The sequence below is a fragment of the Dromiciops gliroides genome, chromosome 1 (genome assembly GCF_019393635.1).
Source record: "Dromiciops gliroides isolate mDroGli1 chromosome 1, mDroGli1.pri, whole genome shotgun sequence".
In the NCBI taxonomy this organism is placed as follows: Eukaryota; Metazoa; Chordata; class Mammalia; order Microbiotheria; family Microbiotheriidae; genus Dromiciops; species Dromiciops gliroides.
In genome coordinates this window covers 178,239,028-178,254,283 of record NC_057861.1, presented here as the reverse complement: position 1 = coordinate 178,254,283, position 15,256 = coordinate 178,239,028, and the positions used below count along the sequence as shown (strand labels likewise).

The window sequence follows — 15,256 nt, the reverse complement described above, 5'->3', positions numbered from 1 at the left end:
AAATGCTTCTTGTTGTTCTCTTCATAACTGGGGATATGAATACAAAAGAGAAGAGAGACGCTGATTACAAGAAGACAAATCCAAGGTAGAAGTTTGTGAGGACTTTTAAGTATGGGCAGGACTTGTTTGTAGGAATTAGGGAAGAAGCCAGTAGACTGAAGATTGGGCAGAGAATAGGGATGATGGTGGCAGAAATCTGATGGAGGAAGAGATGGTATCCAGGGTGCATGTAAGGGGTCTTAGCAAACAAAAGAGGCATCAGCTCATCAGAGACTGGAATAAAGGAGGAGATAGTGGAGGACCATATAAAAGGAATGTGAGATGAAGGAAGAAATAAGAGACAGTGCTTGGCAAACTCCTCAGTGAAATGAGGCAGATCTTTAACAGGAAGAGCAGGGGGAAAGAATATCTTTGGAGGCTGGTGGAGAGAATATGAGGTTTGGAACTGTGACATTTAAAAACTAAATGTGTGGCCACCTTAAATTAGAAGCTTTAGCACTGGTCTTTGGGCATTAAGCATACTAGGTATTAGGGGGAAAAAAAAAAGCATGTGGAGTTAAGAAAAGGCCTATCTAGCCTAGAATTCCAACCTAGTCTGGTTCTTCCTCAAGTCCTCCTCCATGAGCCTGCTTCAACCACGAACTGCCATCAAACTGAGTGTGGAAGCTTCTTATAGGTCCAGAGCAGAGGTGGTCCTTACACACTGCTTCAGGCTGATTGGTGGGTGTCATCCAAATCCATTGGTTCACTGAACGGGAAGGTGGTCTTAAGTTGAGTTCAAAGTCCTTAGCTTCTGAGAACAATACCGCCTTAAAGGCCAGCCAGGTGAGGTTACAATCTAGTTAACTTGAAGTAGGCTAATCAGCCGTCAATCACTCTCACTTAATTCAATCAGTTTAGATTAATCTCCAAGTGAGCCTTTGAGTATCTGCCAAAATCCCATTATTTTCTCACAGAACAGCCATTGTGGTTAGTTGGTATGGAATCAATTAAGGAAGAGTGGTAGGATTGCCTTGCTGTAATGAGAACCCATTTGAGATTAGCTAGATAAGTTTGGTCTCAGACATCACAGTTTAGTGATTTCCTCCAGTTTCATGAAGTAGGAGCTAGGAAGGCAGATGGTAGAAGTACCCCTAGGCTGACCCTTGGCATAGCATAAATGTCAGACAGTACATATTAAGGGCTTACACTGCGGCAAGGATTGTGCTAAGTGCTGGAGATACAAAGAATACATTAATGATAGGATAAGGGAAAAAGATATTCATAGAAAATAGTGGTTCAAAGTTGTGGTATATGAATGTAATGGAATTCTACTGTGCTGTAAGAAACGATGAGCAGGAGGAGTTCAGAGAAAACTGGAAGGACTTACATGAGCAGTGTAAGTGAGATGAGCAGAACCAGGAGAACATTGTACACAGTATCATCAACATTATGTGTTGATCAACTGTGATAGACTTGATTCTTCTCAGCAATATAAGATAGTTCCAAAGGACTATATGGAAAAGGTTCTCCAAATCCAGAAAAAAAGAACTGTGGAATATAGATGCAGATTGAACCATAGTATTTCTTTTGTTTTTGGTGCTGTTTTTCTTCTTTGAGGTTATTTCTTTTTGCTCTGATTCTTCTCTTATAACATGACTAATGCAAAAATATGTTTAATGTTATTGTACATATATAACCTATATCAGATTACTTGCTATCTTGGGGAGGCAGGGAGGGAGGGAAAAAAATTTGAAACTAGTAATCTTATAAAAACAAATGTTGAAAACTCTCTAAATGTAACTGGAAAAGAATATAATACTTTCATAATTAAAAAAAATAAAGTAGTGGTTCACTAAGAAATTGATTGGGAAGGGAGGAAAGTGTAGCAGAGCAGAGGTGAAAGTCTGGGCTAGTACTGAGGGATAGTGGATCACTGTGAGGATGAAGAGTAAATTTCAGAGAAATGAAGCATAGGGAGAGGTAGAAAGATAAAAGATTATGATCAAATAAAGACAATTCAGTGTTTTTGATCAAACATATGATTGTCCCAGTGTGTAACTGAGTTGGAGTGGAGAATTAAGTCATGGGATTTGAGTAAATTGAGGAATTGGGAACTAAAGGTATTTGTGGGAACACCAACTTGTATATTGTAATCTCCTATAATGAGAGGAGAGATAGAAAGAAGGACCATGAATTAGTCATTGAATTCATGGAAAGGAAAAGGAATCTTCTGGGTGTCATTAACTTGGTGATAAAATTTGGATTGAATGAACCTTAAAGGAGAAGTGATTGCTGAGAGATGGTGGCTGAAGGACAGCTTGAAAGCGGCATTGGGGTGGGGGGGAGAGCTAAGCATATTCCAACCTCCCCCAATCAGTGAGTTAGGGGTACGAGTGAAAGTCCAACCAAAGGAGAAGAAGGATGCAGTGTCATTGATAGCGAGTCAGGTCTCAGTGGGAACCAGAAGATGGAAAGAGTGAGAAAGGAAGAAATTTAAGATGAAAATAAGTTATGGGAACAGGTGTTCCAGAGGGCACAGTGGAAAGGGAAGATTTGGAGTAGGACATTTAGAAGAGGGTAAAGTTCAGGAGGATGGGAATGAGGGAGTGGACAGACAGCTGAAGCCAAGTGGGGGGTGGGGAGTTAGTATCACAGGGATAGGAATAATCTAAGAGGGTGGGATGGGAGTATGCTAAATTGATGGAGAATGAGTCGGGGCACAAGAACAGCTCCAGTGATGAAAGCAGGTGATTAGAAGGTTCAATGTAGACATTTTGTCAGCAGACTCCCAACTGTCCAGGGTACTGTGTTACTATGAATTAGGGTCAAGCCAGAAGGGTTGTGGTCCTTGGGAAAGAAGGAAGTGATTTTTCCCAGTCCTGCCTCATCAGCCAGGTGCACAGTATTGGGCAGGTATGGATGGACTACCATCTGAATTATTGAAGGAATACCTCAATCTGCAATCACAGATCCATTTTTAGAGTATAATTCTGTGGATTATATTTCTTTCATTCTTGGAGAATATTACCCTCTTTGAAATATCATGAAAATCAATCTCTGGGTGTCTTTGAAATTGTCACTTGAAGCACATATTTTCTCTGTATATATTTTCTGAGATTCAGATGATATTCCCAACTTAATCATTAGCACAATTTCAACTTTCTCATCTGTCAAACTGGGTGTTGGGTATTGTGATCTAATGTTCCACTATTATCAGTGATAGGAATAGGCTACCATAAAAGTTTTGTAGCTGTGTTTTATTGTCTTCCTGAAAATTTCATCTGTAAATGCCCTTGGAATAATTTGGTGTCACTGGATCCCATCAAAACTTTTCTGCAACCTTATTTTCCTTCCATTGCTTGTTTCTCTTTTGTAAGTAGTACTGCTCACAATCCTCTGTCATTCCCCTAAGTGGATTATACATATCAGCAAATCAGCCAATGTTTATTTAATGTGGAAAATAATTGATTTTGTTCTGACTTGTGTCCTCTTTTTTAAAAAACCAAGTTTATTGAATCTTGATCTCAGAGGACTTCTAGTTCAACTTATACTCAAAGCATCAATTTCTTAAACCCATGAATCTTTCAAAAGTGATCATCCAGTCTGTGCTTTGAAAACTTCCAAATAACAGGGAACTGAACTAACTCCCAATACTACCATTCCACTTCAGGGAATTTCTAATTATTTGGAAATTTATCCTTATATTGAGCTGAAATTTGCTTTCTTGTAACTTCCCTCTACTACTTCCAAGTTTTCCATCTAGGTCAAGCGTTCTTAACATTTGTGTGTGTGTGTGTGTGTGTTATGTCCCTTTGTATGGCCTTAAACCCTTTCCCAGAATATTTTTAAATGAATAAAATAAAATACAACTAATTACAAATGAAACCAATTATACTTAAATGCAGTTTATTGGTACTTTAAAAAAGTTTACAGACCCCCACATTAAGAACCCTTTCTCTAGGGATAAGGAGTAGTTAAATCCCTCTTCTTCAAGACAGCTCTTCAGATATTTAAAATAACTATCATATCCCTCTTTAGCCTTTTTTAAGTTAAACATTCTAAGGCATATACTTAAGGCTGTAATAACCTGTATTCAATTGAAATGTTGTAAGACTCTTATGTTTTAAAAACAATTTCCAATAACAAAAGTAACACCATACAGATACTCTGTCATTGTTAATTTTATTTAAGAAGGTAATAAATAGGATTTTAATGACTGATTTCCATGTTAAATCTTGACAGTTTTAGAATGCTAAATATATATTCCTTACTAAAACCCCCTCAGGTGCTACTTCAACCTGTAGAATTGACCCTAGGTACTTGGGGGGATGCCAATTGAGCTCAGGGTTTTTCAGGTCCTGCCCTCTAAACTGAAAAGGCTTTGAGTATGAGTTGATGACAGATATATCCATCTCCAAATACAACCTCACTAAGTTTGAAGAAACTCATCACCAGAAGGTTGGCTATCACTTGACAACTTTTTCATCCTAGCAACTCATGAAAGCCCATCTGCTATGGTGTGGAAGATTTACAGTCCTGGGTGGGTGGAGAGGAAAGTAGGGAGAGAGAGGGAGAGAGTGACAGAGACAGAGAGAGACACACACCACTGAAAGCACAAAGACCTGAAGTACTGAAGCACATATATTTGCTGGTATTTTTAATACATGCCATTTAAAAAAATATCATTCTAAGGTATCCACAATATCTGACTAGATTAAAAAAACTATGTAGTTCAGGGCAGCTAGGTGGCGCAGTGGATAGAGCACCAGCCCTGGATTCAGGAGTACCTGAGTTCAAATCCGGCCTCAGACACTTAACACTTACTAGCTGTGTGACCCTTGGCAAGTCACTTAACGCCAATTGCCTCATTAAAAAAAAAAAATGTAGTTCAAAAAGCACTGACAATTGGACTCAGCTCCTCTCTTATTTTATTATCAAATACAAGTCTACCCCATCATATGCCTGTAAGAACTGTGTTTATAAAACAAATTAGAGTGATTACTCCCTTTACAACAAAACTAGCCAAAGGGTTCCTTTAAATAGTGGATAGAAACCTTATTGCAATAAAAAAGTGATTTAAATACAGCTTTTCAGAAACACCTCTATTGCATAAAGTGAGGTACACATGAACTTGTACAAGTTTGTGTTATTGCATGAGATGGACAATGTACAGCTACCAAATGAGTGTTTCTGAGATTGAAAATTGATATTCCTTGGTGGCGCAGGAAGAATTCCAAGAGTTTCCCAGATACCTGAGCTTCAGCATTCTTAACAGCTGCTTAATCTGGAGGAGGCAGAATAATGCCTGAGGAAGAACTAATCAAATATACTGCAACTAACTGTCTACACTGTGCAAGTCTAGTCATATTTGGTGAGATAGGGGGCATAGGCTTCTAAAGATGAACTTTATGGGGCTTGGAGTGTGGTTATAGGAGCCCTTGGGAGAGGATAGTTTACTATGATCATAGGATAAAAAGGTTTGAAGATTCCTGTCCTCTAGCAAAGATTAAGGTGCAAACTCTTCATTTGTAGTAATAGGTAGCTGTCTGTATGTCTTAGAGCAATGGCTGAAATCTTGTTCTTTCCAAACATATACACATAAGAGAAATCAGTTATGTTTTCTGGCTAATTTCATTTAACCAATACACCTGTGGACGTGTTTTTAGTAGACTTTTCTTGACATATCATTATATGTATGTGTGTATTTATGTGTGTATAATGTGTGTACACATATGTACACATACATATACATATGCATACACATATATAAATATATAACTGCAGGCACAGGCACACATGTGCGTACTTACAGACTTGAGTCATCTATTTGGCACTGATGGAATCTTCTCACCAGCTGTTCTTTTTCAAGATTCTATTAATATAGTAATAATCAGTTTCTCTTCTAAATGAATCTTTAGTCCTATCATGAACATTATTTTAAAAATACATTTGATTTTGCACAATGGGCAATGACAATTATATTTGGAAAATATATCTTCTTTCCTTTCTACTAGCTCCTTTGAATAGTCTAGCCAAAACACGAAGAGATAGATGCAATTAATTGTTGAAATAAGAATATAGTCTCCCAAAGATGGCAATACTCAATTGAACATATGTTTCAGTATTTTTTAAAAATCTATCACATCATTTTATAGTTATAACTTACAGTCAATAACTTTTTCAGGTGACCCTTTTTTGAAGATGAGCTACCTTTCTTTATATGGATTTATTTTTAGTATCTTAGCTTCTTGATTTATCCCAAACAAGTGAAGTAATAGAAATTCTCTACTTATTTTAGAAGTGGAGTGTTTTGAAATGACAGGGATAAAGGTAAAATGTCATTAATAATTTTATATTACTCTAGCTATATGTTGCTATATGTTACTAAGTTCAGGTTTAGTTGGGAATCTATATAGACATAGCCAGATGCACAGGAGTTCTCTTAACCTGAGGATCTATAAACAGTTAAACAATTTTTTTTGATAATTGAATTTTGATGAACTTGGGAAAATACATTATTTATTTTTACTATAACTAGTTTCTTTTCTAATCCTATGAATTGTATTTTAAAGTATTTTAAAACATTCTAAGAGGAGCTCATAGGCTTCATCAGCCTACCAGAGGGGTCCATGACACTAAAAAAAGGTTAAGAATTTCTGAAGAATATAAAGCGATGAATAGATGCATAGTTACATACTAATTTGGAGTATAACAGTTTTAGGGCGTTGTGACTTTAAAGCAATTCAAAAATATCAGCTTGCCCAGGATGAGCAGTGACTTGTGCTAGCTGGTGAATCATAGGAAATACAATTTTATTCATTTTCCTTCCTTTATATCTCTTGGGGGAAGGGTTAAACAAGTATAAAGTATTTATAGGCCAGAAAAGCAGTTTGGCTTAGTGGATAGAGGGTCAGCCTCTTAGTCAGAAAGACATTAGTTTATGACCCACCTCTGCCACATTAGCTGTGTGATCCTAGGGTAGTCATTGAATTTCTTAGCAGAGTAGGCTTCTCTAAAAGACTGTTATTTGTAGAATATTTGCTTATCCTATATTGGTATAGGGAATTTACTGACTGGGTATTCCCTGACCTGATGCAATCACAGGTTCTTGACACCCCCCCCCCAACCTGAAAAACATAAGGCCACTTTAAAAAATAAATAACACTAGCAGGCCCTGTCCAATATCCCCAGCCTGTTCTTATATTAGGGGGTAATGTGGTCAGGAGAATGTTGGTGGTGGAATCTGAAAAGATGGTTCAGATCCTATCTCTGACACTTACTAGCTGTGTGACCAGGGGAAAGTCTTTGTTGTTGTTGTTGTTTTGTTTTGGAGGGGCAGTGAGAGTTGTGACTTGCCCAAAGTCACACAGCTAGTAAGTGTCAAGTGTCTGAGGCTGGATTTAAACTCAGGTCCTCCTAAATCAAGGGCCAGTGCTTTATCCACTGCACCATGTAGCTGACCCCCATGGGCAAGTCTTTTAATGTCTCTGAACTTCAGTTTCCTCATCTTTAAATCAAAGCTGTTGAACTCAATCATATCCAAGGATCTTTCCAGTTCTAATTTCTATCATCCTACAATCCTGATTCTGAAGTGGGATGATAGGATTTCACCCCTCTTTTTCCTCCCCCTTCCCTTACCAGAACATAAAGATTCTTTAAGTCATTTTGTCTTTCTATCTCTAGCACCTGTAATAGTGCCTTGCATGTAGTAGGTGCTTAGTACATTTGTTTTATTGAAGTGCCCTGCCCACGTGTAGAAAATATGTTGGTAGGACTAATGATGATAGAATCCTAAGACGAGAACCAAGCATATAGAACAGTGGGGTCACATGTACTAAACTGTGCTGTAAAATTTCATTGGCAGGCCGTGAAGTGTGTGCGGCATTAAGTGTTTGATGGATTAGCAAATGGAGAAAGGAAGGAATGCCACACCCTTGCTTCTTCAAGGGTGGAGGGAAACTTCAGAGGGCATTTAATAAACCACTGCCTAGCTTTCAGACTGATGTCACAAGAGATGGTGTTAAATGCAGGGAATACTAGCTGCTTCACTATGTGTTTATTCTCAGACTATGTGATCAGGAATCTCCTGTCATCAGTCTGTTGTAGCATTTTTGGGTGATTAAGAGTAAGTGAGATTTCTGGCTGGGGCGTGAGGCCGCTTTGGGCTGATTTATAGGAACACCACCACCAAGAGCATAGATATGCTATACTTAGAAGGTAGCATCTGCTACATACAGGCATTAAACAGTTTCAGGTTGGCAGTGATTTTTATATTCCACTCCTTTGTTAAAACCCTCCCTGAAGTTGTATTCTTTCTCTTTCCTCAGCTGAGCTAGATGCAGAGCATACTCAGAAGGTGCTAGATATGGAACACAGCCAACAGCTGAAACTAAAGGAACGCCAGAAATTCTTTGAAGAAGCCTTCCAGCAGGACATGGAACAATACCTTTCCACAGGCTATCTGCAGATAGCTGAACGACGGGGTAAGTCTGGACATGTTTTCATTTAGTAGATGGGTGTCTGTGTGTGTCTCATGCTACTGACTCTCACAGGGTGGGACTGAGAAGAGAGTCGTTTAATATCTGAATCGGTTATTGAACATATACTCATATTCTTACTGGCCTGGAGCTACTTTCTGGCATTGTTCCCTCTGTCCCTAGGCTTTAGGAAATGAGAGAAAATTTTTAACGACTCAGTGGAACTTTTAAGATACTTTCATTTTTCTCCAAAAAGTTCATTCCTGAACTCCTTGCTGTATAAGGTAGTCCAGTGAAATGAAGCACCTGTTGTTTACTTTGTATCCTTAGCTAGAGCCAAGGAGGTGAGACACTCCTACCCCCATCCTAACAATAATAAAATTAGATGATAATGTGATTAGTTGAACTCAAAGAATAATTAATTGTTCCATGTCAACATGGCCATAAGTCTTTAGTAGAGTGCCCCAGGGATCTATACTTGGCATTGTGCTGTTTAACATTTTTTATCTGTGACATAGAGTGTAGGTGATGTCTTTATCAAATTTTCAGATGATAAAATGTTGGGAAGAATGACTAACACACTGAAGGACAGGATCAGGATCCCAAAAGGTCATAATAGGCTTGTGACATTTAACATCTAATGTGTGGTCGCCTCGTTTCTACCCCCAATGTTGGGGGAGAACTAGCTACAGTTTACTTATAAGCTAGAAACCTCAGCACCAGTTTTTGGCATTAAGCATTTATTAAAATCTATTATAGGTTAGTAAAGACAGAACACGTGGAGTTCAGAAAAAGAAGCCTATCTTCCCTGGAATTCAGACTGGACTTCTCTCTCAGTCACCAACCCAAGGTTCTGGGATGAAAAAGGCCAGAGCTAGGGAGCCAGCCTCCCTTCCTCCCTACTTCCTGTCTCCCACCCTGGAAGGGGCTGTACTTCAAGCTAATTGGTTGAGAGTGGTCTCGTGTTGATGTCATAGTCCACAGCCTCTGAGAACAACACCCCACTCAGTGTGGCCATGCGTGGTCTCCATTTAATCAACCTTAAGTAGGTTCTCAATCAGTTTCTCAGTCTCACCCAATTCAATCAGTTCCAAATCAATCTTCAGATGGGGCCCCTGGGTATCAGCCAAATCCCATTATTTTCTCACAGGCTAGGGTCAAATCTATTCATTAGGACTAAAGGGAAAGTCGTAAACACAGTTTCAGAAAATTAACTTCACAAATGCAGGGTTGGGAAGGCATGGTTAGACAGCACTTTGTCTGAAGATCTTGGAGTGGAGGGGAAGGTTAGTGGACTGCAGACTCCATGCAAGTCACTAGTGTGATATGGCCACCAAAAGATTTAATGCAGTCTTGGGCTACATTATGAGAGGAACAACTTCCAGGAATAAGAAGGTATTGTCTCTCTGTGGGCAGACCACAGCTGCAGTGTCATGTTCAGCTTAGAGGATGTTGGTAAGCTGGACAGTGTCCAGAGGAGAGCAACCGAGAGAGCCAATAGCCTATAGTCAGTGTCTTATCAAAATTGGTTGAAGGAACTGGGAATGTCTTACCAGGTGAAGAGATGACTTAACGGAGATATGATCATTACCTTTAAACACCTGAAGGGCTGTCATGTGGAAAAGGAATTAGGCTTGTTCAGTTTGACGCCACCGGGAAGAACCAGGAACAGGGTGTGCAAGTTGCAAAAAAGCAAATTGAGGCTGGACATGCGGAAAAGCTTCCTAAGAACTAGAGCTGCCCAGGGGTGCAGTGAGAGGTGGGAGGCTCCCCTTTGCTGGAAGCCGCCAAACATTTTTAGACATGTGATAGTGAGGATTCCTTTTGGTTATAGTCTAGTTATCATAGCTGTTGAGGCCCCTTCCAACTCTAAAATTCTTTGATTCTGTCGTTTTGAAAGATTTGTGTCAGCTGTAGAAATGGCAACAGGGCAAGAGAGTATAATATTCCTTTTCAATTCTCCTGCCTTTTTAAAAAAGCTTTCCCTTCTGTGCTTCTGTCACCCTGTCATTTCTTATATTCTTCTCTTTCTCCACCCTCTCTACTGCATCTCTTTCATTCCATCATCCTACTTTGCCTCCCTCCTCAAAGGAAGTATCTAGGGGAAGAAATGGGAACAAAAGGTAGAGGAAGGAAGGAAATGGAGAAGAAACCAATCACTTAATAATATCAGAAGTATGATAGATCAATGTATAATTTTTTGAACCCTGATGCTGACCATGTGATGTGTATTTCAGTTTTAACACTTTTTCCTTTTTTGTTTGTTTTGTTTAATCAGTGCTGTTTTTGTTGGATATAAAATTTCAGAGATGTAGAGAGAAAAAACTTTACTGTCTAAAGAAATGAAATAGTCTACCATTCATTCCGAAGGATAGACTCATTTGATTTTTACCAGATCTTGTAACTTCAGTAATATCATGATCTGTTGTATGGGGCACCTGTTGCCAAGGCATAGAAACCTTTTTGTGTGTGTGTTCATCATCAAGAGTCCATTAATAATTTCATAGAGCCCTTATAGAAAGCTAAACCTGGGTGATTTTTGGCCTTTTAACATTCCTTTTGTTTTAATTGGAGGGTGAGATGGAATGAAAATTTAACTAAGCACCTCAACTGTCTACCATCACTTTCCCTTCACAGATATTGTTTAGATTTGCAAATCATTTTCTCATCCCAGGATATCTAAGGATAGGTGGGAGAAGACTACTCCCAGAGCAGGAAGAGCCTCATACAAAATATGGTTCATGACATGGAAGTCAATGCTTGGTTTTTATACCAGAGGCACTCCAGATATGAAAGCAATTCTAGAATTCATTTGGTCATTTATAAATTATTTAAATGCGTTTGTGTGCAAAGCACTGTATTCGATGCTGAAATGTGAAATTTAGAGAACATGGACCTTATATTCTACTACATGGAGCTTATATTCTACTACATTAGAGTTTGTCACTTTAGAAAAGATGAGCTGCTTAATCTACTGATGTTAACAATAGTTTCATGTTTTGCCCAAGAAGAACCATATATTTCTTCTTCAAAATAGAATCATTTGTTCAGAAAATTACTTTTTTCATGCAGGGAAGAAATACTGTTCATTATTTATTATAAGATGTCATGTAAAAGTGCCATGTTTTTCCACTTCTCTGGTGGTGTTGCTTCAGGATCAAGTTGTTTTTATTCCACACGTTTTAACGTGCAGGGGCACTTCTTATGTTACTTAGTTGTAAGCTGTCTATTTTGGTTAACAGCTTCAGTAACTTGGAATGAATGTGACTTAGGGAAATCTTGCATGTGTAATATGGTAACCTCTATATGATTTCCTCTTCCACATGTGTGTGAACAGGTGAATTAGCCCTTGCCAAATCCATCGTGAGATATGTAACCTTTTTTTGAGGACACAGCTCTTGGCTCTCCTTTTAATAAAGACTGTTAGCTTAGTTAGCTAAACTATATAGTGCTAAGGAGGACTAGATACTGGTATAAATCAGCTTTGTGCTATACCTTGGCCACAGATAGCAACCTTAGCATTGGCTGCTCTCTTGCAAGTATGTCAAGGCTGTTGGAGAAGCAATTCAAAGTATGTGACTTAATGGCGGCTGGAGTGTCTCTTCCTATAGGAAGAAAAGTTAATGTAATCATCATGGGTGTTAAGTTAACATGACTTTAATAGTTTAGTGTTAACACACAAAAATTCAGGCATCTTTGAAATGCAGAAGAAAATAAATTAGCGCTTTTGTGTTGAAGAAAATTATGTTCTGCAAAGTGTACTATTGTGTTGCTGTTAAATGGTTATTTGGTGAAATTTTGCCCATTATGCCCTATTGGTTGACTAGCATTGACTAAGTACCTACTATGTGCCATGCACTATGCTAGATGTTAGGGATCCAAAATGAAACTCCTTACCATGAGGACCTGATACTCTATTAAGGATAAGACATAAAAATAAATATGCTTAAAATCTACATGTGTAGGGGCAGCTAGATGGCACAGTGGATAGAGCACTGGCCCTGGAGTCAGGAGGACCTGAGTTCAAAGACACTTAACACTTACTGGCTGTGTGACCCTGGACAAGTCCCTTAACCCCAATTGCATCACCAAAAAAAAAAAAACACCTACATGTGTAAAATAAATACAAGGTAAATTTTTGTAGGGGAAGAAGTGATGATAACATAGCTCTGTTGGTCAAGTAGCAAACAGATGTTATATATCGAGATCACATGACAGAAACTGAGAAGTAGATGTATGTCTTCAACATTGCCCAATCCAAGGATCAGAGACCAAAAAACATATGGAACTTGAGCCCGAGGAAACATTACAGAAAGTGATTTTAGTCTTCTATTGAACAGTTCTGTGACACCTGATTCAGAATAAGAACAGAACTGTCAGCTCTATACAGTCTAGCTGTATCTTATTGTTGCTGTTAAAAACTTGATTTTTGGCAAGTCTGGCTCTCTCTGGCAGAGTTTTTTCACATGTCAAGTAGGATTGGTTAATGTACCTTAGCATAGAGGGACATCATTTTGCCATTTTTTTTTCTGAGAAGTGGAGAAAAAAATAATGGCTAGCATTTATATAGTACCTACTGTGTGCCAGGCCCTATGCTAATCTATTTACAAATGTGATCTCATTTGATCCTCACAACAACCCAGAAGGTAAGTGCTATTATTATCCCCATTTTACATTTGAAGAAACTGAGCCAAACAAAAGTAAAGTGACTTGCTCAAAGTCAGACAGCTATGAAGTGTCTGAGGCTAAATTTTAACTCAGTTCTTCTGACTCTGGGTCCAGAACTCGATCTACTGCACCACCAGCTACGTCTTGAGTTTTTCAAATTTTCAAATTTAGCTAGGGCATTACTTGTTTTTGTTTTTTGCAGGGCATTGAGGGTTATAGGGCATTTCTTAATTGAGAAGCAGCCAGAAAGAACAAATGAGACTCTCTAAAAAAATCAGCTTACAACTATTCTTTAAATGTCCTCACTTTGACAGTATAGGCAGCCATTTCTTGGGGAAGATTCTTCATTTTCAAAGTTGAATGTGAAAAAACTTAATTAATGAGGAACAATCCAAAAATATATCACCATATCGAACAAGACATTTTAGTCATATACCATTAAATGAAAAGAGGCTGAATTTCTGTCACATGCCCTCTTCACAGCCCATATTCATTTTGAAATTGAGATGAGGCAGGGAAAATTATATTTGGAAGATGGCTATTTATAGAACTTTCTAAATTTAATGAGGAAAGAAGGTGAGGGCTAAAGACCCACTTGGGTCATAGCAAAACCTAGGTCAGTCAGTTCACAGAATGAGAAGCAGCCTCATGTACTCTTGGGAGGTGCTTGGCACCCTATGAGTAGAGAGGGGAAGGGATAGAAAATCAGACAAGGCAGTTATTTAAGAGCAGAGCAAAACGAATCAAGCAGTGATTATTTCCTAAGTACCTGGCTCACTGTCTTTTCTAGTACAAGCTGTAGCAATTCCATAATATTGAGTGTTTTGATTACTTAAAAAAAAAAAAAAAAAGGACAAGCACCAGAGGGAGGATCAGATGTTTTAATTCCATTATCCTGACATTTACTCAAACTGACTTTTAAGGGTGAAGCTTGCTAAAGAATTGCTATGTAAGGAAGGTTATAAGAACACACTGAGGTTAGTTGGGGACTCATTGAAGAGCACGAATTTTTTTTTTCAGCACAAATAGACAATATTAATTTTTATGCAAATTATATAGTAAGTTGGAGGCTGAGGTGGGACTGAAGTCTAGTTTTCCCATTTAGGGGCTGTTTTCCATGATGCCATGTTATAATAATTTTATTTTTATACTTATTAAAGTCATGAAAAGCAAGGTGTTGAGTTACTCATATAAGATGACCCAATGTTAAAAGATGACAAACTAGGGGCAGCTAGATGGCGCAGTGGTAAAGCACCGGCACTGGATTCAGGAGTACCTGAGTTCAAATCCGGCCTCAGACACTTGACACTTACTAGCTGTGTAACCCTGGGCAAGTCACTTGACCCCAATTGCCTCACTTAAAAAAAAAAAATGACAAACTAAATGGGCTTTAAAAATTTTTCTAACATGTTACAGTATAATTCAGATTACTGAGATGTAGCCTTTCATAGACCCAATGTAATGAAAAAGCTAATGTGTTGAATGGAGTGTGAAAATTATGTGGTTGGTGCATATAACAGTTCTTCTTTAAATCAAAGAATATGAAAATGATCACTCAGCCTGCTTCTAGATCATTCAGAGAGTACGATTTAAAGGATTCCCACAGTGCCTTTGGACTAGTAATGAGTTTCTGATAGAACCTTCTGCCAAGCACTAAATTTGCTCTTTTTAAAGTGTTCAAGTAATTCTTCAATCCAAGACCCACTTATCGAGCGTCTGTGTGCCAGGCACAGTGCTAGGAAAGAGCAATAGAATGCTGCTCTCAGGGAGCTTACACTTTATTAGGAAGAAAGAACAGACAAAAGTTAACCCAGTCTGCCTATGGGTGGGTAGCTGAGACATTAAGAAGAGGCCTGCATAGGAAGCGCCACGATCCCTGGACCTGCAATAGAGCTTGGGATTTCGAGAGACAAGAGTGAAAAGGAGAGGGGATGGGGGGAGTGGGAGCCAGTCTGTGCCAAGACCTATTGTCGAGAAGGAATCACCATAACCCCAAGAAAAAGAGTAGAGAGCCCAAGGCAGAGCCATGGAGGGAAAAGGACAAGGGCGATAGTCCATGGAGGAGCAGCTAGCCCATTGGAGAACCAGGAGAGAAAAGTACCCAAAAACCCAGGCAGAGAGTGTCTGAG

General features: G+C 38.7%; 1 protein-coding gene across 1 annotated transcript in view; it reads left to right on the top strand.

Moving 5' to 3' along the window:
* The window catches only part of DTNBP1 (dystrobrevin binding protein 1), a 192,859-nt gene that overhangs the window by 171,917 nt on the left and 5,686 nt on the right, over nt 1-15,256 (top strand). Inside the window, exon 8 of the mRNA XM_043979355.1 lies at nt 8,310-8,465. Coding sequence (XP_043835290.1) covers nt 8,310-8,465 — 156 coding nt within the window. The remainder of the gene's footprint in view (nt 1-8,309; nt 8,466-15,256) is intronic.